At 36.7% G+C, this 24,693-nt stretch overlaps 2 protein-coding genes across 4 annotated transcripts in view; one reads left to right on the forward strand and one right to left on the reverse strand.

Moving 5' to 3' along the window:
• Positions 1 to 15,202, reverse strand: part of LOC123557428 (myotubularin-related protein 8-like) — a 110,968-nt gene extending 95,766 nt beyond the window's left edge. The window contains exon 1 of the mRNA XM_053543767.1: positions 15,107 to 15,202. Coding sequence (XP_053399742.1) covers positions 15,107 to 15,130 — 24 coding nt within the window. The 5' untranslated portion in view covers positions 15,131 to 15,202. The remainder of the gene's footprint in view (positions 1 to 15,106) is intronic.
• A 9,319-nt stretch (positions 15,203 to 24,521) lies between these two features.
• Positions 24,522 to 24,693, forward strand: part of LOC123557429 (nucleoporin p58/p45-like) — a 57,586-nt gene continuing 57,414 nt past the window's right edge. For 2 of the 3 annotated variants that reach the window (XM_045348873.2, XM_045348874.2), the window contains exon 1: positions 24,522 to 24,629. In XM_045348873.2, coding sequence (XP_045204808.2) covers positions 24,607 to 24,629 — 23 coding nt within the window. In that variant the 5' untranslated portion in view covers positions 24,522 to 24,606. The remainder of the gene's footprint in view (positions 24,630 to 24,693) is intronic. The other variant, XM_045348875.2, reaches the window with a different exon arrangement.

Raw genomic sequence — 24,693 nt, forward strand, 5'->3', positions numbered from 1 at the left:
TAATCCATTATGAGCACTTCCAAGCAAGTTTATCCATTTCTTGCTTTGTTATTAGCCTACAAAACGCCTTTCTCACTGTAATTTCTTACACTAGTCAAATGTCTGACATTTAGTTGCATGTATTGTATATAAGAAGATGAGAATACAGAATTTGCTGGGAATACCATTTCACTCTCTGTACAAGCAGTAACAAAATCAATGCTCACTAATCAGTAGGAATTGCCGAATTTGTCAATATCCTAGGAAAGATAACATGAAATATCCTCCATCAAAAGTGCTATATCAATTTATTGGAAAATATCTTGAGAGAAAAAAGTCATAAGCAATTTGCATGACAAATTGGATAGATGAAATAAACTGACGGAAAATATATTAAGATGACAAAAACATCAATAAAGAAAATGACAAACAATGCCTCTTCCAAGGGAAGTTTCACCATGTTTAACCTTCACCCTGCTAAATTTTTTAAATGGACTGGTCTATCATTCAATTTGGGCAGTACAGTTTATTATAATTTATTTGAAGGGGTGCTCACTGAAAATTTACCGATAGCAAACAGGGCAGACCATGATCAGTATGCATGGACGTGCAGGCTGAACTTGGTCTGTACTGGTCGCAAAAGCAGAATCACTTGCCGCTACCAGGCTTAAGCTTAACATCTGAAAAAAAGATTAATGGTGACACATACCAAACTATTAGACAAGGTCTGAAGGTCACAAAACGACATGGACCAATCTATGACATCATCAAAATGGCAGCCGTGTTTGAAAATATAACTCTGCATATTTTATAATTTACTTAAGTTACACAGCTTAAATTCATATAATATTTTTGCTTTTCCATTCTGGAGTATTTATTGTCAAAGTAACAACAATATTGAAGTACTTAAACAATTAAATGATGTGAAATTATCAAAATGTATCTTACCCCACCCATGTTATTTCACCAGATTATTTTCTTGTTGAATGCATTTGTTTCCTATAGTCATATATCATTAAAATACACGAATATCATCATATTTTGATAGTGTTGTAGCTTTTTATATGTGCTCTAAACTACCTCAAAGTGATGTATACATGTCAAATTCAATATTTATTTAGCCTGTAATTGAACAAAGCTCATTCTCTGTTATACATGAACACTATTCTGTACCAATTTGCTGGCTAAGCATTCGTATCGTGCTGGACTGCACAACGATACTAAACAAGAGCTGTCCGTATTAGACAGCCAATGCTTGACTATTCGAATTGTTGTCTCAGAGGCAGGAATATTACCCTAAACGTTAAAATATCTATAGAGTTTCAATCCAGTATTCTGCATTAGTTTTGGAGATAGTAACTTAGATGCAAAACTAAAACCAGGATTTTCTAATTACAAAAGGGGTCATAATTTGGCCAAATTACAGGTCAGAGTTATGGGACTTGATGCTATCACCTAGTTTTGTAACCCCAAAGTCACATGTGAAGTTTCAATTTAATATCTGCATTAGTTTTGGAGATAGTAATTTTCATGCAAAACTTCAACCAGGATTTTCTAAGTCCTAAAGGGGGCATAATTTAGCCAAAATACATGTCAAAGTTATGGGACCTGATCCTGTGAGGTTAGTTATTGGCCTTGAAAAAGAAAAAATAAGTTTCAAAGCTATATGCCTTTAAATAATAGCTATATGTACTTGAATAGGATTTTCTAAGTCCAACAGGGGGCATAATTTGCCCAAAATACACATCACAGCTATGGGACTTGATCCTGTGAGGTTGGTTATTGGCCTTGAAAAAGAAAAAAATAAGTTTCAAAGCTATATGCCTTTAACCCTTAGCCTGCTGGCGGCAAGTAATTCTGCCTCTGCCACCAGTGCAGACCAAGATCAGCCTGCACAGATCATGGTCTGCACTGTTCGCTATTCAGTCAGTAAATTTTCAGTAAACACCCAAGTATTCATATAATACTGTGAAATCATTACTATTCGTGGGGGATTAATTTTCGTGGATTTCGTGGTTCGGCTCAACCACGTAATTAAGTCCCAACAAACAAATTGTGCCCATGATAATGTAAATTGTACTCAATGTCGCCAAAAAAGACACAATAGCCATCTGATCTGGTCCGTAGTTGTGTGCATGCAGCAGTACTGACCTGCAGCTTTCGTGTAGTTTATAAAGGCTCCATCAATGATAAACATAGGTATGCGTCACAACAAAACCGACTACTTCATTCATGCTCATCGAAGTAAAAGATACTAAAAATAGAAGTTAGACGTAGCTTCACGTGCCAACCGCACTATGCTGTGGCTGTTATTTGATTTTTTCGGCCCCGCTCTGCAATGTTTATATTTACTGACATGTAGTAAACTACTACTACTTTGGGACTATTAAATATTATGAATTAATTGGTAGATTTGCGTTCGATGCATTATTACCTTCTTCAAATTACATGTTTCTCGGCAGGAATTAACACATGCACAAGTTCAACAGCTTTTATTTTAGATGCAGGTGCGCATTCATTTAGGAAAAAAAAAATTCCGATGAAAGCCTAGCAACCAGTTTATTATAGTTTATGTAAGGATTACTATTGTTATACTACTACTAAAAACAAGAGGGCCATGATGGCCCTATATCACTCATCTGTTATCATTGCACTTGAGGCCAAGAATGTCCTCAGAAAAAATATCTAAGTCCAAAGGACAGGAGCAACAAAAGTGAAGAAATTTAACCAAAAAGAAAAAAAAATCTTACAAGGTACAGGTATGTCAAAATATGCCTAAAAGTTGGAGGTACCATCTATGTTGTACCAAAGAAAAGTGGTATCAGTTTTTCCCTACGGCCAATAATAAACAAGAGCACCGCCTTGCGGGTGCTGACGCTCATCTGATTTTTTTTGTATAATAGAAATATTGTCCTACCCATGATTTTCTAAGTCTAAAAAGGGCCATCACTCTTGCAAAAAGCAGGATAGAGTTATGTTTCTTGATGTACAATGTCCACTTATGATGGTGAAAAACTGTTGCAAGTTTTAAAGCAATAGCTTTGATAGTTTATGAGAAAAGTTGACTTAAACATAATATTCAACCAAGAAAATGATTTTTCTTAGTCCAAAAAGGGCAATAATTATTGCAAAAAGCAGGATGGAGTTATGTTGCTTGCTGTACAGGGTCAGCTTATGATGGTGAACAAGAGTTGCAAGTTTTAAAGCAATAGCTTCGATAGTTTAAGAGAAAAAGTTGACCTAAACATAAAACTTAACCAAGAAATCTGATATTTTCTAAGTCCAAAAGGGGCCATAAATCTTGCAAAAAGCAGGATGGAGTTATGTTTCTTGCTGTACAGGGTCAGCTTATGATGGTGAACAAGTGTTGCAAGTTTTAAAGGAATAGCTTTGATAGTTTAGGATAAAAGCTGACCTAAACATAAAACTTAACCAAGAAAACTGATTTTCTAAGTCCAAAAGGGGCAATAATTCTTGCAAAAAGCAAGATGGAGTTATGTTTCTTGATGTACAGGGTCTGCTTATGATGGTGAACAAGTATTCCAAGTTTCAAAGCAATAGCTTTGATAGTTTAGGAGAAAAGTTGACCTAAACATAAAACTTAACCAAGAAATCTGATATTTTTAGTAAAAGGGCCAATCTTGCAAAAGCAAGATGGAGTTATGTTTCTTGCTATAGAGGGTCGGCTTATGATGATGAACAAGTATTCCAAGTTTCAAAGCAATAGCTTTGATAGTTTAGGAGAAAAGCTGACCTAAACATAAAACTTAACCAGGCAACGCCGACGCAGACGCCGACGCCGACAACCGCTCAAGTGATGACAATAACTCATCATTTTTTTACAAAAAAATCAGATGAGCTAAAAAGTTACTAAAAATAAGCTATTTACCAATTTTACAACGGGAGTAATTAAAAGGGGAGTAATTAAAAAAAAAAATATTGTAAGTGAACAAAAGAAGGATCTGCCAAATAAATCTGTTGACATAAATGAAATTTCAGATCAGTATCTTCATTAGTTACGGAGATATACCCATTTTAATTTTAAATAAAGGGAGGTAATTTGATATAAAATCAGTCCATAGTCATCTACCTTGATTGACTCAGTCCAACTAATGACAAGAGCACCGCCTTGCGGGTGCTGACGCTCATCTGATTTTTTTTGTGCAATAGAAATATTGTCCTACCCATGATTTTCTAAGTCTAAAAAGGGCCATCATTCTTGCAAAAAGCAGGATAGAATTATGTTTCTTGATGTACAGTGTCCACTTATGATGGTGAAAAACTGTTGCAAGTTTTAAAGCAATAGCTTTGATAGTTTATGAGAAAAGTTGACTTAAACATAATACTCAACCATGAAAATGATTTTCTAAGTCCATAAGGGGCAATAATTATTGCAAAAAGCAGGATGGAGTTATGTTGCTTGCTGTACAGGGTCAGCTTATGATGGTGAACAAGTGTTGCAAGTTTCAAAGCAATAGCTTTGATAGTTTAAGAGAAAAAGTTGACCTAAACATAAAACTTAACCAAGAAATCTGATATTTTCTAAGTCCAAAAGGGGCCATAAATCTTGCAAAAAGCAGGACGGAGTTATGTTTCTTGCTGTACAGGGTCAACTTATGATGGTGAACAAGTGTTGCAAGTTTTAAAGCAATAGCTTTGATAGTTTAGGATAAAAGCTGACCTAAACATAAAACTTAACCAAGAAAACTGATTTTCTAAGTCCAAAAGGGCAATAAATCTTGCAAAAAGCAAGATGGAGTTATGTTTCTTGATGTACAGGGTCTGCTTATGATGGTGAACAAGTATTCCAAGTTTCAAAGCAATAGCTTTGATAGTTTAGGAGAAAAGTTGACCTAAACATAAAACTTAACCAAGAAATCTGATATTTTCTAAGTACAAAAGGGGCCAAAAATCTTGCAAAAAGCAAGATGGAGTTATGTTTCTTGCTATACAGGGTCAGCTTATGATGGTGAACAAGTATTCCAAGTTTCAAAGCAATAGCTTTGATAGTTTAGGAGAAAAGCTGACCTAAACATAAAACTTAACCAGGCAACGCCGACGCAGACGCCGACGCCGACGCCGACACCGACGCCGACAACCGCTCAAGTGATGACAATAACTCATCATTTTTTTTCAAAAAATCAGATGAGCTAATAATAATGAAATTTCAAATAAGTCCTATAAGTACTTACTGATATAAATCCATTTTGATTACAATCAGGGGAGGTAATCAGATATAAAATAACTCTGGAACCTACGATTGGATTTGATTTGTCATGGAATCCAAGATTTATTGTTGTTGAAGATATTTTGGAAGTTTGCATCAAATAAAACCATAAAGTCTCTATATGGCTGCAAAAGCCAAAATATCCAATTTTGGACCTTTAAGGGGCCATAACTCTGGAACCCATGATGGAATATGGCCATTCAAGACAGAATCAAGATCTTGTGGTGATACAAGTTGTGTGCAAGTTTGGTTAAAATCAAGTCATAAATGAAGCTGCTATTGTGCAGACAAGGTCAAAATAGCTAATTTTGGCCCTTTCAGGGGCCATAACTTTGGAATCCATTATGGGATCTGGCCGGTTCAAGAAAGGAAACGAGATCTTATGGTGACACAAGTTGTGTGAAAGTTTGATTAAATTCGAATCATAAATGAAGCTGCTATTGTGCAGACAAAGTCAAAATAGCTAATTCTGGCCCTTTCAGGGGCTATCACTCTGGAACCCATAATGGAATCTGGCCAGTTCAAGAAAGGAACCGAGATCTTATGGTGATACAAGTTGTGTGCCAATTTGGTAAAAATCAAATCATAAATAAAGCTGCTATTGTGCAGACAAGGTCAAAATAGCTAATTTTGGCCCTTTCAGGGGCCATAACTCTGGAACCCATATTGGGATCTGGCAAGTTCAAGAAAGGAACCAAGATCTTATGGTGATACAAGTTGTGTGCAAGTTTGGTTAAAATAAAATCATAAATGAAACCACTATCGTGCAGACAAAAAATGTTGACGCACGGACTGACGACGGACGAAGGGTGATCACAAAAGCTCACCTTGTCACTATGTGACAGGTGAGCTAACAACAGCCATTTACAGAACTTTTTTTTACGATTCTGAACCATTTATATTATATTTTTTTTAATTTGCAGTACAATAACTAGTTCTTGCTTGAAACCTGCTCAAATGATCCATGTGATGAAGTTTTTTTTATATTTGTTTCGATTATGAATGACTATATCCCAGGTGCTACGGTTTTGACACTTTTTAATTGGTGCCAACTTTTCTTATTGAATATTTTACAGTTTCTTCAAGTTCATATAATTATAAATAATGCGGTCATTAATTGGCACATGATCACTCACTAATCTCCCAAGGTGTAGATTGCAAATTCAGTAACCATGGTAGCACTGTTTGACACATGTAGGTTTCACATGTAAGAACAATCTATTTCTGTGGAAATTATGAAAAATGTTTTTTCAAAATTTGAAAATCCATGAATTTATGTCCCTATGAAACACCCGATTTGGCCAAAACCACGAAATTCCGTGCTGACGAAATTATATACTATAAATGATTTCACAGTAAATGGTACTGCTCAAACTGAATGGAGGACCAGTCCATTTTAGAAATTCAGCTGGCTAAAGGTTAAATAATAGCTATATGTCCTTGCATGCAAAACTTCAAGTCATATTAACTTCCTTTTCTGTCTTTGGGCAAAAATGGGTAAACATGATATGGCAGGTCAGCCATTAAATATCATGGTTAACAGTTGCGGAATTTATTTGAAAATCTTTCCAGGCTTAAAAAGATACAGAGCACACACAATTCATATTATATGGATAGACAAACAGAAATACTTCTGCACCAAAAACAATTCCAAATCCCACTCCCCAACCCCACACACAAATAATTGTAGGGATATAAATCAGATCCTAACAGTCCTTCAAAGCTGGACAATTCCCAGTTTATCCGACACTTTTTTACACCTCCTTGCACAGCAGATACTGAACCTGATATTTTCATTATGTATCAAAGGTAATATTTTTTTCTAGTCCAGAAATAGACACATTAACTTTTAAAATATGAAAGAAACTTTACACAGAATGCAATTATCTTGCTAAGTACTGCTAGTGTTAAAATACCAGTCTGCTTCTGTAATAACATACAATAATTTCAAACAGAACTAAAAAATATTAATCCATTCTCCAAAAATAAAGTTTACAGGAAATCCATAGAATTCCTAAAATTCATTCACACATAAACAATAAAAGTCTCAAGTGAGAAAAGATCAGATTATGTGTAGTTTGTAGGGAGATCAATGGAGTCTAATGAAGAGGTATTGATCTCTAAGCGACCATGGCAGACTTATAAATCAATTAATTGTGACACAGAACATTTTTTGCTTTAATAAATTTTGCATCAATCTCTATATAGTAATTTAACCCCTTGTTATCCACTACCAAGACATGAGGGATATACTTTTCACATTGTCTGTTTGTCCTTCCATCTTTCTATTTGTCCTTTCTTCCTTCTGTCCAGAAGTATATCTAAGCCACGGTTTGGCGTATATAAATAAAACATCGTAGACATGTTAATTGCTTTAATGAATGCCACCCTGCAAGTTTCAGTCAGATTGCCTGAGGAACCCTTTGTATATACAACAGTTGTACATGAAATGTCTATCTGGAATCATAACTCAGACATGGTTTGAAGAATTTCATTATCCTTTCCGCACCTGTAACGCAATAAACGTATCGTCTGATAGCCCTTTCATGCTTCCGTAGGATCAACATTTATTACACAAAATTCATTTTGAAAATATTTCTGAAATGTCTAGGTCTGCAGCTCTCAAATACGTAACATCTGAGGCATATACTGACACTTTAAGACAACATCAAACAGGACCTTTTTAGTGATTTGACACAGTTCCAAAAATCTCCATGTACCCTAATTAATGCTCCATTATGGACCCTTGTGGGATTTGTGTTTATTCCGAGTTCAAATATGTTTTCGTAGATGAAAAGCTGACATGTCGTGCCAAAGCCTAGGTATTTTTAAATCGTTAGAAAATGCTGAAAATTGACTCCCCATTGGCAAGAAAAAAAAGGAGTCCATGCACTTACATTTTGACGGGGTGACCCCTGCGCATGACCCCTGACTATCGACCAATGCATAGGCAGTCGTTTTCAAGTTTAGCCTGTCTACTTTCACTTTCTTTACTTCTGGAAATAGCTGAAGGGTAAGTGACATCATTTTCTGTGTTATCAAAAGCATACCTATGCCTGGTGAAATAGCATAAAAATGTGCCCGGTGTCCTTAGGATATTAGCCCTTACCCTGCTAAATTTCTATAATGAACTTGTCCATCATTCAATTTGGACAGTACCATTAACTGTTAAAAGGGGTGCATACCAAAAAGATACTGACTGAATGGCAAACTGTGCAGATCATGATCAGACTGCATGGATGTGCATGATCGCTCATCTGATTTTTTTTGTATAATAGAAAAATTGTCCTACCCATGATTTTCTACAATGTAAGTTCAAAAAGGGCCATAATTCTTGCAAAAAGCAGGATGGAGTTATGTTTCTTGATGTACAGAGTCAGCTTATGATGGTGAACAACTGTTGCAAGTTTCAAAGCAATAGCTTGAATAGTTTAGGAGAAAAGCTGACCTAAACATAAAACTTAACCAATAAATCTGGTATTTTCTAAGTCCAAAAGGGGCCATAGTAGGACAGAGTTATGTTTCTTGCTGTACATGGTCAGCTTATGATGGTGAACAAGTGTTGCAAGTTTTAAAGAAATAGCTTTGATAGTTTAGGAGAAAAGTTGACCTAAACATAAAACTTAACCGAGAAATCTGATATTCTAAGTCCAAAAGGGGCAATAATTCTTGAAAAAAGCAGGATGGAGTTACGTTTCTTGATGTACAGGGTCAACTTATGATGGTGAACAAGTGTTGCAAGTTTCAAAGCAATAGCTTTGATAGTTTAGGAGAAAAGCTGACCTAAACATAAAACTTAACCAAGAAATCTGATATTTTCTAAGTCCAAAAGGGGCAATAAATCTTGAAAAAAGCAGGATGGAGTTACGTTTCTTGATGTACAGAGTCAGGTTATGATGGTAAACAAGTGTTGCAAGTTTCAAAGCAATAGCTTTGATAGCTTAGGAGAAAAGCTGACCTAAACATAAAACTTAACCAGGCAACGCCGACGCCGACACCGATCAAGTGATGACAATAACTCATCATTTTTTTGCAAAAAATAAGACGAGCTACATGTAATAATCACCAGATATTATTAAAACAGTTCTGATAATACAACTCTCTGCTATGCTCCGAGGGAGAAAAAAATCCCTTCTCCAATTTTCACACATAATTTACTGACTAAATAAGCTTCATGACACCTATCTTTAAATCTTACACGACTGAATTTAGATTAAAGGTGTTGACTTAATTAAATTTGGTGTGACTGAATCAACTTTGACATGGCAACATAAACTAAACTGGCCTTTAGAACTATTTATTAATGCCAGGCTACAAAATAGAGTGAATAAAGAAACCCAAATATTTATTTTACATTTAACATGATATTTGCCTTACTCATCTGGCTTATCAGGATGACTTATTTTAATATATTTTATATCCCCCTAACAAGACAGTGACAGTCAAAAGTTATCACACTGTCCTGAAACATCTTATTATTTGGACCAACTCCCCCAACATGATATCTGCTTTTATTTCATATTCACACTATCAACTAGGAACTTCCCCAGTAATGCCCACTTTAAGTGAGTGACTAATCAAGAGATAGCCTTATTCATTTGGCTTATTGAGACAACTTATTTTATGATCTGATTTTTTATAGTTGTCATCCCTCTAAGCCTTACCCATGTCTGCATTTTACTGAACTTTACGAAAACAAAGACAATAAAAACCAAAACCAAGAGGGTCATGATGACCCTGAATCGCTCACCTGAGTAATATGAGCCACATGTTTAAAATGCCAAACTGATGCTAAAATATTAGAAAGTAGGTCAGTAGGTCACATTCATGGTCACTGAAAGTCAGTTTTAAGATCGGTGTGCAAAACTGTACATGTCATCCAAATTTCAAGGCTGTATCTTAAAATACAAGAAAGTAGGTCAGTAGGTCAAGGTCATGGTCAAGAGATCCCTAATCACTTGGGGTCATCAGGTAATTTTAATTAAACAGTCTAGGAAATATGATCTGATAATTTTTTAAGTATTTATTCCTATATAACTCATATAAAAATTGACCCCCAGGGTGGGGCCTCTTTTCACCCCTGGGGCATAATTTGAACAATCTTGTTAGAGATCCACTAGGCAATGCTACATACCAAATATCAAAGGCCTAGGCCTTGAACTTTCGGACAAGAAGATTTTTTTTTCCATTTATAAGACTATGTTAAATTTGGGACCCCCAGGGCAGGGCCTCTTTTCAACCCAGGGGCATAATTTGAACAATTTTGGTAGAGGACCACAAGGCAATGCAACATACCAAATATCAAAGGCCTAGGTCTTGTGGTTTTAGACAAGAAGATTTTTAAAGTTTTTTCCTATATAAGTCTATGTAAAACTTGTGACCCCAGGGGAGGGGCCTCTTTTCACCCCAGGGACATAATTTGAACATTTTTGATAGAGGACCATAAGATGATGTCACATGCCAAATATCAAGGCTCTACGCCTTGCGGTTTTGAATAAGAAGATTTTTAAAGTTTTTCCTTTCGGTTGCCATGGCAACCAGAGTTCTGCATGGAATTCAATTCTTTGAATAATTTTGAAAGGGGGCCACCCAAGGATCACTCTTGTGAAGTTTGGTGTAATTCTGTGCAGTGGTTTTCAAGAAGAAGATTTTTTTAGAAATTGTTGACGGACGCACGACTGACATTGAGCGGTCACAAAAGCTCACCATGAGCCTTTGGCTCAGGTGAGCTAAAAAGTCATAAAACACTGGTCAGACTTACTTGTTCCAATAAATAAAACATTAATATTGAAACGTACACAGGTCTGCTAGCCCGTGCACACATCAATATCTCAAACGCACGTAGGGGAAAATAGGGAGATGATAGGGAGTAAATATATGGACACCTGAAATAAAATTAAAACACAATAATTTATTTATATGTCATTTCACAAACAATATGATCTGATATGGTTTATCTGTATTATGGCCCTGGCTCCTCGTCAACCTCTGGTCAGGAATGTTTGTCTGCGCCAATTAGAATGTTCCTAATCCAGATGTCGTTCCAGAAATTCTAAAGATAAAAGACAGGCTTGACAATAACAGTGACATGTCTTGCCTTGATAATATTGGAGGCTTGACAAAAATGGTGTCACGTCTTGCCTATAGGTCTTGTCAGAAAATCTGGTTGATGGTACTGGCTCTCGGACTGGATGAAAAGCTATATAGTTGAAAGGAATCTATCTATATTACGTTTAAATAGTGACTGTCTAGTAGATTTACATTGTATAGTAAATGGTAATAATCTGAAATGGATTATCGATTAAGGTTCCAGGGCACTAGACAACTTATGGGGACAGGTACCCATACCCTCAGGAAGGGGAATTTTTCGTCGTTTATAGCCATATATATGTTACTACTTTTCACACTTACTGATACTGTTTTCAATCATTTCTAACTAATGTAACTATATTGCAGCAGTAACCTTCCTTAGAAGCATTATAACATAACTTGGAAGAGTTCATATCTAGTAATGTCAAACAACCTATTATCAGGGGAATTTTCTTCTGCGAAAGAGGAAAAAAAACTTTTTAAGAGGGCAATGGGGCCCATATTCGGCCCCAAAAAATGGCCAAACGAGTGCCCTGAGGGTCTTAGGTCTACTAGATATAGGGAGTGGATCTTTATTATATATTTGAGGCTATAAGGTTCTATCTTGTCTTGGATTTTGTAGTTTTATTCAGAACTTTATTATATTTTCGTAGGTTAAGGAATTCTGCCAAACTGTCAAGCCCTGCCAGAAGTCCTAGGCAATCTTGTATGGTTACTTACCATCTTGGTGGCAGGAGATACATCCATAGTGTGTATTGGCATTTATTAGCTGATGGTAAAACGTAGTGATTAGGACAAGCTCTAACCAGGTACTGACGACAGTGCCAGGGTCTGCCAGCTATTTATAGTCTCAGAGGGGTGGCTACATTGGCATGGGGTGCCAAGCTTGGCAGAGTCATCATCTAGAGGATGACATCATCACGCGTGAGGCAGAAAATTAGTCACAGTCGGAAATGACATCCACGTTTGGCAGTAGGTGGCTAATTAGTGTTTCTTCGTCTCTAATATGGTCCGTTTAATATCTAAAGGCATAATAAGTTCAAATATATGTACACGAGAGGCTAATCTCTTGATCCCCACCGCGTATCAGCATGAGGACGTCCTTGTAACATAACCAAGGCGCAAATATTATAGTTAACTAATTTTGGATCAACTATATCCAGACGTAAAATGATGATGGCTTGGTCATTACAATATTCATGTAGAAACTCCAAATGGGTTGAATATAACTCAGAATTTTTAATAAGAGACTTCAATCATTGGAAATATGATGTGAACAGCTGCGAGGAGATATCTACCCCAAGACCCGTTTCAATAAACAAGAGACTGCCAATGACACTAAATTGCAGAAACAAAACACAAAATATACATTCCAAAAATGTCTGTGAGATAATTTTAAGCTTTAATGTCAACACAAATTCATTATCAGAAATGTAATCATTACAAATACATTGCACATGTACCAGAAAATGTTCCCAATGTATTTCAATGGGGATTTCCTTACAGAAATATGCAGAATAAAAGTCAAAATTTATCACACTGTCCCCAAACCTCCTGCTATTTGGACTAATCAAGGCGCACATTGCTCCTGTAAAATTTACAGAAAGTGGCTAGGGTCTGTTAACCGGACATCTAGACCTGGAGTCTAGAGGTCCGATAATCAATATACATGTAGTTTTATCATGTACTGTGATACCAGTGTATACGGTATAATCATCAGTAAAGTTTTGATAAGTTGTCATAAAGTTTCCTGTCACTTAAAATTTGCATTTTAAACAAGAAAAATTCGAGAGCAAACTTTTGAATCATATCCTGTTTTTAAAGATAAACAAGAGCTCGTAGAACACGAAATGCCCACGTTGGTGCATTCAGTAAATGCACAAGGAACAGAAATAATTTGGCCATTGTATTCAAAAATCTACTGTTCTGGGTAAATGTGACCTTGACCTTTGACCTATTGACCTTAAAATAAATAGAGGTCATCTGCTGGCCATGATCAACCTCCCAATAAAGTTTCATTATCCTAGGCCCAAGCGTTCCTGAGTTATCATCCAGAAACTGTTTAACTGTTCTGGGTCACTGTGACCTTGACCTTAGACCTACTGACCTCAACATCAATAGGGGTCATCTGCTGATCATGGTCAACCTCCCTATCAAGTTTCATAATCCTAGGTGCAAGCATTCTCAAGTTATCGTCCGGAAACCATATAACTGTTCTTGGTCACTGTGACCTTGACCTTTGACCTACTGACCTCAAATCAATAGGGGTCATCTGCTGGACAAAACCAATCTTCCTGTCAACTTTCATGATCCTAGGCCAAAGCATTCTTGAGTTATCATCCGGAAACCGTTTAACTGTTCCATTTCACTGTCACCTTGACCTTTGACCTGTTGATCTCAAAATCAATAGAGGTCATCTGTTGGTCATGACCAACCTTCCTGTGAATTTTCATGACCCTAGGCTTAAGCGTTCTTGAGTTATCATCCGGAAACCATTTAACTGTTCTAGGTCACTGTGACCTTGACCTTTGATCTACTGATCTCAAAATCAATAGGTTTCATCTGCAGGTTATGACCGATCTCCCTATTAACTTTCATGATCCTAGGCCCAAGCGTTCTTGAGTTATCATCCAGAAACAGATTGGTCTACATACCGACCGACCGACAGACATACCGACATCTGCAAAACAACATACCCCTCCTTCTTCGAAGGGGGGCATAAATATACTTTTGCCATAATCTTGATATCGTCCCCTATCATTACGGAATGAATGAGAATAGATAAAGGGACATAATAGATATGCAAATTTATCATTCCTTTAAAGTTACAAAATAATATCTATATAAGTTGCAAACACCATTAGGGATGGTGGTCGGGGACGATAACATATATTCTAGTCCAACTAATTTGACACGATCCTAGGAAATATTGAGATAATTTTTTCATATGGGGTATATCCCCACTCACGTCAAACACTCGAAAGACCAAAATATTTGAAGCAATTTCCGATGAAATTTTCATAGCTGTCGACGCTTTACATGTTTTAGGTTTAAATGCCAATTATTTCACGAATTGGCCATAAATTCAAATAAAACTTTCATGTATCAAAAGGGGATTCAATTCCTCATTTATTTATGTAAAAATTACCAAATAATATCCAAAATTAAAAATTTTCTGGTGATTTAAACCTATGTATGTACTGTATTCGATTAACATTTACTATGTATACACGCCAGTATGCGCAAGCGAAAAAAACCAATAACTTTACATGATTGTGTACTGTGATTCTCCATTATTTTGGTCCTTCAAAGTTTTGACGTTTAGATTGCCAGTCACAAATATGAAACAATCTGAACGTCAAATTATTTTGACTAACATATGTTCATTCCGTATAGGGGACGATGCCATCATTATGCCATAGTTTCCTGTTTGTAAATACAGAACAGTATTCATATTGATTACTACGTACCTCTATCCTGCCCTGTAAGGGTTGTCTAGAGGTACAGTTACCCGGACCTCTACCGGAGTCTTGCCACAGCCAAATTAATAAACACTTGAAAGAGTGTGACAGTAACGGTAGACAGATAGATTGGTTTTAAAAGATGCTAGCTGAAGATAGATTTGTACATATCTTCTCATTCAATTATTTATATAAAAAAATACAATAGCATGAATGGGTGGTTTTGTAAATTGTAGAATTCTGCGCTACATTTTCCAGTGTTCGTCCAAACTAAATTGTTTTGTGACAGTTAGTGAATGGCAACTTTTCATACAAGATGTATGAATATGAATGAATATATCTGATTTACCTTAGGGGTTTTAATATGATCCATAGTGCTGAAAAACACAGAAATTTCTGCAATATCATAATTTATTCGCCTATCTCCGCCATGACACCTCCTCCCGGAAATGATAGGAGACTAAATCCCGGGAGCCGGTCTACGTCGCTATGACTAGATACCGGAAAGAGCCCTTTCCGCCAAAAGGACTTAACATGATCGGAAAGGGCCTGCCATATGTTTATTACTGGAATTTATTTAATTATTTCTTTTTATCTGTTGTTTATTGTAGGAAACACAAGACATGTCCTTTCCGATCAAGTAAGGCCCTTTCCGATTAGCGCTTTTATGCACTAATAGGTTTTTTGTTTTTAATTCATTTAAAATCTATAATATATATATTTCTTAATCTATTCTCTTTCTTATGCCAAAATGAAATATGAAGAAATAATTCTATAATTTCTAATAATAAACATGTGACATGCCCTTTACGATCACATTAAGCCCTTTCCGATCAGCATAGTTTATGTACTGACACGTATATTGTCCATAATTCATTTATTTTTTTTTTTCGTGTGTTCTTTTCTTTTTGATTTGATAAATGAAATGTGAAGAAATAAATAAACAATTTCCATTAATACACATATAGCAGGCCCTTTCCGATCATGTTAAGCCCTTTCCGATCAGCACACTTTTGTCATGACCCGTGTTTTGTCCATAATTCATTTAAAAATCGAATATTGATAATTTGTTTATCTTAAATTATTTTCTTTTTTATTTGTTAAATGAAATGTGAAGAAATAAAAAAATAATTTCCAATAATAAACATATAGCAGGCCCTTTCCGATCTTGTTAAGCCCTTTCCGATCAGCACGGTTTATGCCATTACTCGTACTTTGTCTATAATTCATTTAAAAATAACACATTGATAACTTTTGGCAGGCTCTTTCTGATCATGTTAGGCCCTTTCCGATCAAATACCATGTGCCTGGTCTACGTTTGGCTGAGTTACATTTTATGGGAAGTGGCGGGTGGGTGATTCCCTTCCTCAGCGGATAATACTCAATGTAAGAAATAAAATGAAACATTTTCGATTGTTTCAGTGAATATTATACAGATTGTTACAGTTCTGGCATACTGATATTTATGGTGACACCGAGACGTTACCCTGTAAAACATTTATTGTAAACTCTGCAAACAATCCAATCTTAAGGTAGGTCTGCACGTTCGAATCGAATCTTTTCTACAATGTAGGATTTGATGAAACTTTGATTTTTCAAATCTTCATAATATACCTAGACAAATCAGCAAATAAAAATGATAAGGTCGAGTGCTTGATTTTTTGCTAGACTGATTTGAAAAATTTGGACTTCACGCAATTTTTCATAATGGGAGTCTATGGGAAAAATCACTTTCATGGCATTTTTGCAAGTAAAAGATTTTCTACAATGTAGAATTCAATGAAACAGTTGTAAATTAACATATGGCATATAATGTGGTGAAATAAAGTGTATAAGTCCATGTGCTTATTTTTGAGATATTTACCATGATCAAAGTGAACCGCATTTTTCACGCTAATTTTAAGACATTATTTTGAATTATTTAATGTGTCAGATGTTTAAATATCATATTTTAACTTTAGAAAGACAATAACAGTGACATTGTAATAAATTTGCTCACAGGTTGCTATTAATTCTTAAAATAATTTTCACTTTCGTATGTCGAATCCAGGCTTCATCCTGTAATTCTTCTGGAATATGGCGTTTTTTATTCTGGAATATGGTTTTGCATGGCTCTGAGGCTGTGTCTGTGGTGCTCTGTGCTTCTGAGAAATCTTCCCTTACCTATTATCTTTTGCCACCGAAAGTTCAAAGGCAGTACACATCGATGTCCCTTTATTTATTCCCTTTGCCCTCGTATGTTTGCTTTGTCTTTGTCCATGCGTGTGTGCGCGCCCGGGAGCATGAGTGTATGTGTGTGCATATACGTATGTTTATTTGTCTATCTATGCTACTATTGTGCACGTCCACATGCTGTGTGTTGTGCTTTGGAGATGCTGCATCTTTGGAACATGTATTTACCTGTCATCCTTGTTTATGAAGGGTCCAATGAACCTTAAACTCATCTGCAACAATGCCTGCCTATGCTGATTTTGTAACACGGGATATACATCAGTTAACGAGTTTCTAGCATAAAACGTACAGAAACACCATGTCAAATCGTTACTTTGAAAAACCGGATCAGTAAAGTATGATCTCGTTAAGGAAGGTGTTTTTTATTTATTATTTAGAAATATGACAAAATGATCTTTCTTTAAAATTACATTTTGGTCATGAACATTAGAACATGAGTTTTTATTTTTAAATCTTATCATATCTTTAAAATGCCAAATCAGAAAAAAACATGCCCAAATCTCGGCCGCGGCAATAAGTAAAAAGTATTCACAAGTTCTTGACCAATACACCACTGAGGAATAGGTACTTAACGCTCGTTAAATACAAAGCTTCATGATTTTTTAAGACAGTTTACCTCAGGTACCCCGTAACAAACGCTTTTCAATTTTGAATGGAAAATATTAGTAAAAACAACTTATTCTTATGTGTTTCCATAACAGTTAAACTGTCAGTAACTAAGTTTTAAAGCCTTCTTAAGAAATATATAATAAAATAATTTTCCTTTTTTGATGTTGTTGTTGTTGTTGTTGTTGTACGATCTGGAGGTCATACCTGTGCACTGCTAATTTGAAATTGTATTTTTTTTAACTTGTAACCTCAAAATAATAATCATGAACCGTCGTACAACGTGGAAAATATAATAAATCGTTCTACAGAGCTGACGAGATGAAAATGTACAACGGAAAGTGTTCATGGTACAGGGAACTCCGTAGTATTTATAATCTGAAATGGGCCGAGCAATCTGTAAACAATATTTGTTTCATATAGAATATATAGATAATTTGATTAAGTACATACACGCCTTCTTTTGTCCAAAAGATGTCCGCGTATTTTGACAAAACAAAAAACAAAAAAAAAACACCGAGTTCTTACCTTTAAAATTACACTACTACACGGGGTTTCGGCAGGATGAAGTAGCATACATTTATTGGAATGTTCAACTTAAGAAAAAGCAGTATAGTGCTGGTTAGATTGGAACGTACTTGTATGCAGTACTTGCCACTGTATTCGATATATAACTGAATATGAATAATTTTACCACTAAAATGTCAAACTACAAATGAACGGTTAGTGCCATATCTGCAACACATGGATGGCAAATATTAGGAACTTCTTTACATGTACATATACTGCTAACCAAAGTGAGTCTGTCATTATTGAAAGTAAAGGAATTTTGTTTCAAATATACTTAAAACAACTTAGCCGCCATTTTCTATTTTGACAAAAACATTATTGAAATTACATTCTATGCCCACCCCACCATGTGTTGGTTTTTTAGGAGTGGGAAGGGGCGCACTTAGATTTGCGTGCTGTGGTGGAACTTTGAGGAGGCTTGGGTTTACCTGTTGAAGATTCATCCTTGTTTTGAGCGTTTAGAGTGGTAAACATAAACCGTGGCATATTTTGACGTGTTGGATGCCATCCTTAGGACGTCACCAGAGAATTACTAGAAATTATACCCGTCTAAACGCATAAATCTGAAATAAATTATCAGGCAAGGACAGACTGTACCATCGTTCTTCCGCATGTAACAATTAGGCGGACCTGGGGTCATGCTCGACAAGAAGAGATTCTCAAAGAGACTGAAACCCCATGCCCCTACCTCGAAATTAAATTTCACACATAGGGGTAAAAGGTGATGTCAGATCATGTTCGTGTCGTAACATTGACCTGTATGCAGCTTTTTTAATTAGCTAAAATGTTTTCCATTGAGATGGTATGTCAATTAATAATTGGCTGGTCATTGTCAACATTCTAGTTTTGGGAAATAGTCTAACTATCTTAGTCTGAAATTGTCTATAAAATAAAGATGTTTGTTAAAAGTGTCACCAATCCTTGAAATTATCTTTCAGAAATCCATTGATGAGGAATCTATACCTTCCCAATGGAAAATGCAAATGTACGCCCCCCCCCCCCCCCCCCCCACACACACACCCTCTACAAGAAGGGCGACAGGCCAGACCCAGCCAACTACAGGCCCATATCCCTTACATGTATACTTTGCAAAATCCCGGAGCATGTAGTGTCGTCATCAATTACAAAACACTTACAAACCTTGGCAATCTGTACCATCTCTAACATGGTGTCTGAGAAAAAAGATCCTGTGTGACACAACTAATTGACATTGTCAAATTAGTGTACAAGAAACATCAGGTTGACCTGACACTACTAGATTTTAGCAAAGCATGAGAAAGTCCTGTTTAAAATGCATAACTAAGGTATACGTGATGAAACTCTGAAATGGATTAAGAGCTTTTTCGACAACCGCCTTCAATCCATAATCCTAAACCGTGCAAGCTCAGAGCCCATACCTGCCTCGTCTAGAGTTCCGCGGGAGTCCGTGCTTTGGTCCCTGATCTTCCTTGCATATATAAATGACCTCCCACAAAATATCATGTCTAAAGTGCGTCTATTTGCAGATGACACTACAATATACATGTCACTTACCTCTGTCAGAAAATCTATTACGCTTCAAAATGACCTTAAAACAATAGGAAAGTGGGAGTTGGACTTGGATATCCACGTGACAAGAAGGAAACATCCTATTCCCCCACACTATTACCTGCATAATACACTTCTAGAATCTGTCACCTCAGCAAGATGCTATGGCGTGGATATTTCAAACGATCTGTCCTGCGACGCCCACATAAATAGGTCAACCAAAAAGACAAATCAAACTCTAGTTTTTTCTCCGCAGGAATATAAAGATTAATTCCAAACCCCTTAAGTCCATAGCATATCAGACCCTCGTCAGACCACAGCTGGAATATAGCTTCGAAGTTAGGTCCATACACACAAACCCAAATAGACCAAATAGAAGCTGTCCAAAGACGGACAGCACATTGGGCTATGTTCAACTTTGGCCGCACCTCCAGTGTCACTGATCATGACATGCTATACAGTCTAAAATGGCGCAGGCTAGATCTCTGGCACATTGATCCCGACTCTCATGTATAAAATCTCAAATCAGCTGGTTGCAATCCCCATGGAAGATTATCTCACCCCTCTAACTAGGCAATCACGCCATTATCATCTGGTGTCTTACAGGTTAATCTCTGTAACCACTGACTACTACAAATACTAGTACTCCATTTCCACAGGACTATATAGTCCTATTGAATAATCATTCAAATGACATTCCCTTTCTTCCAACCACAGACGGTCTGACGGAATAGAAGAGCTGCCATTACACCGGCGAATCTACAGACAGCCTGCAGAGAAGACCCCGAGCTGCTCAAACTCCTCGCTCAATGTGGGGGGAAGAGCGGGGAGGGGCATCAGCATCAGCACGATAATGGACCTGCCTGCACCATGCGGCGATCAACCCTTGCCACACCTTGCCTTCAATATATTGTCAATTGGCTACCATGTCTCTGTGGAGCTGTCAATTATGGTCTCATTTGCCGTGACAGTGACCCACTTTGGCTTCAAAATCACTTGGATTTTTGGCTTATACTCTACGGAAATTGCGTAGAGGTCAATTTTCTTCACTACTTTGGCTTCAAAAATTATGGTGACATGCCGCGGGTCTATACTCTTACATAGTAATGCTATATTGTGCCTGAAAGGGCCGATGGACACTTAACTGAACTTAAACACTGACTGACAGACTTCACCATAACCTTGCATTTACCCCTGTTTTTATCATTTTAATCACTAACAAATTTTCCTTTCCCTTTTAACTTTGGCCTGATTTGTGGCTTGATGCGCACGAAAGTGTCTGGTTAGAGATGATTTATTCTGATCACAACCAAACGAAATGTAAGCCTCCGCAGGTCTAGCTCACAAGTAGTCCAAATATAAATAGTGCTTATCTTTTTTCCTTTCCTAGTGCCTTTTCTCAATTGCAATGTGTTTACTTTTACTCTACCGCGTTTCAGTGTGTATCACTTTGCATTTTATCGAAATCAGCATGTTCCTATCTCATGCTAGGTAAAAATGCGGCGTAAGAATTTAATGTCTCGAAAAGAGAAATTGAAAGAAGCGAAAAGGAGTACATTAAGTGGGCTGTATTTAACGAACTGTAGTTTTCTTATATAAAAGTTAAACACCCCCTTTTCTTTCTGTTTTTCTTAAGTAGCGATATAGTGGGAATATAAGTCTCTAAAAATCTGATATGCTAAAAAATGTCGAAAAACCGTTATAAAGTAAGTGGATTTTATATAAAATAAGGTAACAACACACAAAATAGCTGTTCTTCTTTATTTTATTATGCCCCCCTTCGAAGAAGGAGGGGTATATTGTTTTGCAGATGTCGGTCTGTCGGTCGGTCGGTCGGTCGGAATGTAGACCAATCCGTTTCCGGATGATAACTCAAGAACTCTTGGGCCTAGGATCATGAAAGTTGATAGGGAGGTTGGTCATCACCAGCAGATGACCCCTATTGATTTTGAGGTCTGTATGTCAAAGGTCAAGGTCACAGTGACCCTGAATAGTAAAACGGTTTCCGGATGATAACTCAAGAACTCTTGGACCTAGTATCATGAAAGTTGATAGGGAGGTCGGTAATGACCAGCAGATGACCCCTATTGATTTTGAGGTCAGTATGTTAAAGGTCAAGTTCACAGTGACCCTGAACAGTAAAACGGTTTCCGGATGATAACTCAAGAACGCTTAGGCCTAGGGTCACGAAAGTTGATAGGAAGGTTGGTCATGACAAGCAGATGCCCCCTATTGATTTCGAGGTCAGTATGTCAAAGGTCAAGGTCACAGTGACCAGGAACAGTAAAATGATTTCCAGGCAATAACTCTAGAACGATTGGGCCTAGTGTCAGGAAAATTGATAGTTAGGTTGGCCATGACCAGCAGATGACCCCTATTGATTTTGAGGTCATTAGGTCAAAGGTCAAGGTCACATTGGCCAGGAAAGGTTAAAACGGTTTCTGATCTTCTTGTCCAAAACCATAGGGCCTAGGGCTTTGATATTTGGTTTGTAGCAAAATCTAGTGGTTCTCTACCAAAATTGTTCAGATTATTTCCCTGGGGTCAAATATGGCCCCACCCTGGGGGTCACATGGTTTATATAGACTTATATAGGAAAAAACTTTGAAAACCCTCTTGTCCAAAACTACAGGGCCTAGGGCTTTTATATTTTGTATATGACATCATCTAGTGGTCCTCTACTAAGATTGTTTAAATTATTCCCCTAGGGTCAAATATGGATCCGCCTTAGGGGTCACATGGTTTACATAGACTTATATAGGGAAAAACTTTGAAAATCTTCTTGTCCAAACCACAAAGACTATGGCTTTGATATTTTGTAATGTAGCATCATTTAGTGGTTCTCTACCAAGTTTGTTCAAATTATCCCTCTAGGGTCAAATATGGCCCCGCCCCAGGGGTCATATGGTTCATATAGACTTATATAGGGAAAAACTTAGAACCTTCATGTCCATAACTTACATCATTCAAATTTGGACCACATGTATAGTTTTGAGTGGCAAGATGAACCTTGACATGAGTTGACCTTGATCTTGACCTAGTGACCTACTTTCACATTTCTGTAGCTACAGCCTTCAAATTTGGACCACATGCATAGGTTTGTGTACCGAAAAAAACTTTGACCTTGTTATTGACCTAATGACCTACTTTCACATTCTTGAAGGTACAGGCTTCAAATTTGGACCACTTGCATAGTTTTGTGTTCAAAATAAAATTTGACCTTGATTTTGACCTAGTGACTTACTTTCACATTTCTCAAGCTACAGCCTTCAAATTTGAACAACATGCATAGTTTTGTGTACCAAAATGAACTTTGATCTTGAGATTGACATAGTGACCTACTTTCACATTTCTGAAGCTACAGGCTTCAAATTTGGACCGCATGCATATTTTTGTGTTCTGAATTGAAATTTGACCTTGATTTTGACCTAGTGACCTACTTTCACATTTCTCAAGCTACAGCCTTCAAATTTGAAGCACATACATAGTTCTGTCTACCGAAATGAACTTTGACCTTGAAACTGATCCTAGTGACCTGCTTTCACATTTCTCAAGCCACAGCTTTCAAATTTGGACCACATACACATTGTTTTGTACCGAAATGAAATTTGACATTAATTTTGACCTTGAGCTAGTCTTGAAATTTGGAACATTCAAAAATGCCTCAGTGGATGGCGCCAAGATCACTCTATAATCTCTTGTTAGGTTAATAGGTTAAAGGTCAAGGTCAGATTAAACCAGAATGGTAGAACTTTTGATTACAGTGAGCATATAATTTCTGTTCCTTGTGCAATTACTGAATGCATCAAGGGGGGCATTTCGTGTTCGACGAGCTCTTGTATAAAACTGACATACTTCCAATGACTGCAGCACACATCAGGACCCATTTTAAATGTCTGTAACTTACATTTTCTTGAAGAATATTGTCAGTGCTGAATAAAAATCAAAAGAAAAGTGGGGGTCATGTTTGATGCAAGAAAACTATTTTCAGTCGAACACATAAACTGCAAAGTCAGCTAAAAATGAGTCCCCAAAGTGTAGTGGTGGTGTATGATCTAAGTTTCCATGAACAATTCCGTCATGTTGTTATTTCATTATGAAAATGCTACCTACATGTCAAGCATAGATCTGTCATGTGATTTTGGCAAACAAGTTGCATAGAAGATAAGGAAAATAGCTCTACAGAGCGAAAAAAAATGAGGACTATTTGTATTCGCCATTATGCGACCAACATTTTTTTCGCGCCATTTTCCTATTTAGTGTCTGTATACCTATAAAGAACAGTCGGATTTAGTGGTGTTCAGCCTTTACGTTTACTCTCGCGAGTCCGTCTAACGTACGTACGGTACGGGTATGGTTTAAGGCTGATCACTACCAAATAGAATGTAAGCCTCCGCAGGTCTAGTCACAAGTAGTCCAAATATAAATAGTACTAATCTTTTTTCCTTTCCTAGTGCATTTTCTCGGCAGCAACGTGCTTACTTTTACCCTACCGCGTTTCAGTATGTATCACTTTGCATTCTAATGAAATCGGCATGTTCCTATCGCATGCTAGATAAAAATGGTGGCGTAAGAATTTAATGTCACGAAAAGAGAAATTGAAAGAAGCGAAAAGTAGTAAATTCAGCGGGTTGTATTTAACGAACTGTAGTTTTCTTATATAAAAGTTAACACCCCCTTTTCTTTTTGTTTTTCTGAAGTAGCGATCTAGTTCTTTATGGGAATATAAGTCTCTGAAAATCTGATATGCTAGAAAATGTCGAAACACCGTTATGAAGTGAGTGGATTTTATATGAAATAAAGAACAGCTGGATTTAGTGGTGTTCAGCCTTAAGTACACCAGCCCGTTCGGGCATGCGCAGTTTAATAGGACTTCTACTTTCTTTTTGAACTTCTTATTTGTACGTCTTAAAAATGTCGACAGGATTTGGAGGAGGGTATTTTTTGTTTATATTTAACATCTTACGTATTAGAAGTAAACGAACTTTTTTCTGTATCGTC

This window comes from Mercenaria mercenaria, chromosome 5 (assembly GCF_021730395.1).
Source record: "Mercenaria mercenaria strain notata chromosome 5, MADL_Memer_1, whole genome shotgun sequence".
In the NCBI taxonomy this organism is placed as follows: Eukaryota; Metazoa; Mollusca; class Bivalvia; order Venerida; family Veneridae; genus Mercenaria; species Mercenaria mercenaria.